General features: G+C 35.3%; 2 protein-coding genes across 5 annotated transcripts in view; one reads left to right on the top strand and one right to left on the bottom strand.

The window, feature by feature from the left end:
* mlana (melan-A) overlaps nt 1-1083 on the top strand; it is a 5768-nt gene extending 4685 nt beyond the window's left edge. For 2 of the 3 annotated variants that reach the window (XM_032540165.1, XM_032540166.1), the window contains exon 5: nt 752-1083. In XM_032540165.1, the coding sequence (XP_032396056.1) occupies nt 752-820 (69 nt within the window). In that variant the 3' untranslated portion in view covers nt 821-1083. The remainder of the gene's footprint in view (nt 1-751) is intronic. The other variant, XM_032540167.1, reaches the window with a different exon arrangement.
* Nucleotides 1084-1406: 323 nt separating this feature from the next.
* The window catches only part of brd10 (bromodomain containing 10), an 11814-nt gene continuing 11505 nt past the window's right edge, over nt 1407-1715 (bottom strand). The window contains exon 11 of one of the 2 annotated variants that reach the window (XM_032540162.1): nt 1407-1715. This exon is cut by the window's right edge and continues 1213 nt beyond it. The gene's annotated coding sequence lies outside the window, so the exon portion shown is untranslated. The other variant, XM_032540161.1, reaches the window with a different exon arrangement.

Here is a 1715-nt window from a genome sequence, read left to right as displayed (position 1 = left end):
AAAGTACAATATTTTGCTTACTAAAAGTGTAGCTCTCATTTTTTAGATATCACCAATAAACAGTTTACTACTGGGTAGACAAACTCTGTACAGTACCCGACAGAGAGTACTTGATTAGTACAAAGCTTTAGGGCTCTGAACACAGTGTAGAGCATGTGAGGCTGATGCAATGGATGCCTGAAAGGGGGATTATTGTGTCACCAGACTAGGAGTAGGTATTATGTTTCATTCCCAAGGGAGCTATGTGTATCCATGTATGCAGGAAACGTGAAGGGAGGATCAGATCAGCACCCTCACATGTGAGATGAAGATGCAAAAGTACAATGTCCTTTAAAAATTCCCATCCTATATTATTGCAGACATTACGAGTTCTAAAACAGAAAAAAATATGTTTAAGTGCATCAATACAAAGATACAAAGCCTCTAGCTCACCCAGTAAGAACGTTCGAAGTCCTGAGTCCTGCAGCAGTCCGTGTTTGAATCTGACCTGCGGCCCTTTGTTGCGTGTCAACACCCATTTCTCTCCCCCCGTCTATCCACTGTCACTTTAATAAAGGAAAAAGCCCCCCAAAAAATCTTTAAAAAAAACACAGTACCCAAAGTTTCTAGAAATAATCCTGAATTTGATGTGTACCTTTAAATAATGGTTAATAATTCTGAGTATTCAGTACTGTATGTGACCCTATTAGTGTGGGAAATTCTCAAAATCTTCATCATTTCATATGGATGAATTTGTTCCTCTTTTCTCCAGGTTCCAAATGCTCCTCCATCCTATGAAAAAATATCCTCAGGGCCGCTGCCTCCACCCTATTCCCCATGAAGGACTTCTGTAGTAGACGGACAGATGTCTGAAGACAAAAGGAAGACACTGGAAAACAGCCTCTAAACTTCTTCTAATGTCACTGTCAATATGGTTCCTTATGTTTTGTAGCTAAATAAACCAGTATGTAAAACTATTCTATCCCTCACTTTATAAAATTATTCACATTAGCGAACACAATGTATATACTGTGGGTTGTTTCAATAAAAAAAAAAAAAAAATCTTTCACAAGAGTCGGTGTATAAGGAAGCAGCTCAAACACACTTGTTGGGGACAGTTGCATTGTTTATTCTTATGCAGTAACGTCCACATTTGTTCAATGAAAATGTACCTAGTAAATATTTTTGAAAAATCTATATGGTAAAAATAAATAAATGTGACTTCAAAACATTTTATATGGGCTCAAACATGTACAAATTCATCTATTAGTTTATTTATATTTCTAAAAAGTAACATGTAGTTTTCAAAGTTGAAAAAAGGACGATATGACAGAATCTGGACACAGACAGTTGTATTGTTCAAATTGACAAAGTAGAGCTAGCTGTACCAATGAATAGTAGGGGTGGGGGAAAAAAATTGATTCTTAGATGCATCGTGATTCTCTCTAGAACAATTCAATGCTCACTTCTTATAAGTTAATAATTGATTATTAAAAATAAATAAATACATTTTTTATTTAAAAGTTACTGTCTCCAGACATTTACAAATCAGAAAAAGTGTCTGAAAGAGGATGGGATGACTGAGCCTTTGACATGAAAGATTACTGTGAGAGAAAGTGACTTTCACAAGCATGTTTAAGGCTTAAACATGGAATGACTACAAAACAAAACCCCCAGTAGACTAAAAAGATTTCATTAAAACTTTCATGTCAAAATCTAACAAACTCAGATTTATA

This window comes from Etheostoma spectabile, chromosome 16, assembly GCF_008692095.1.
Source record: "Etheostoma spectabile isolate EspeVRDwgs_2016 chromosome 16, UIUC_Espe_1.0, whole genome shotgun sequence".
In the NCBI taxonomy this organism is placed as follows: domain Eukaryota; kingdom Metazoa; phylum Chordata; class Actinopteri; order Perciformes; family Percidae; genus Etheostoma; species Etheostoma spectabile.
Note: the sequence above shows the minus strand (reverse complement) of the source record. Positions and strands in the feature narration are given on the sequence as shown.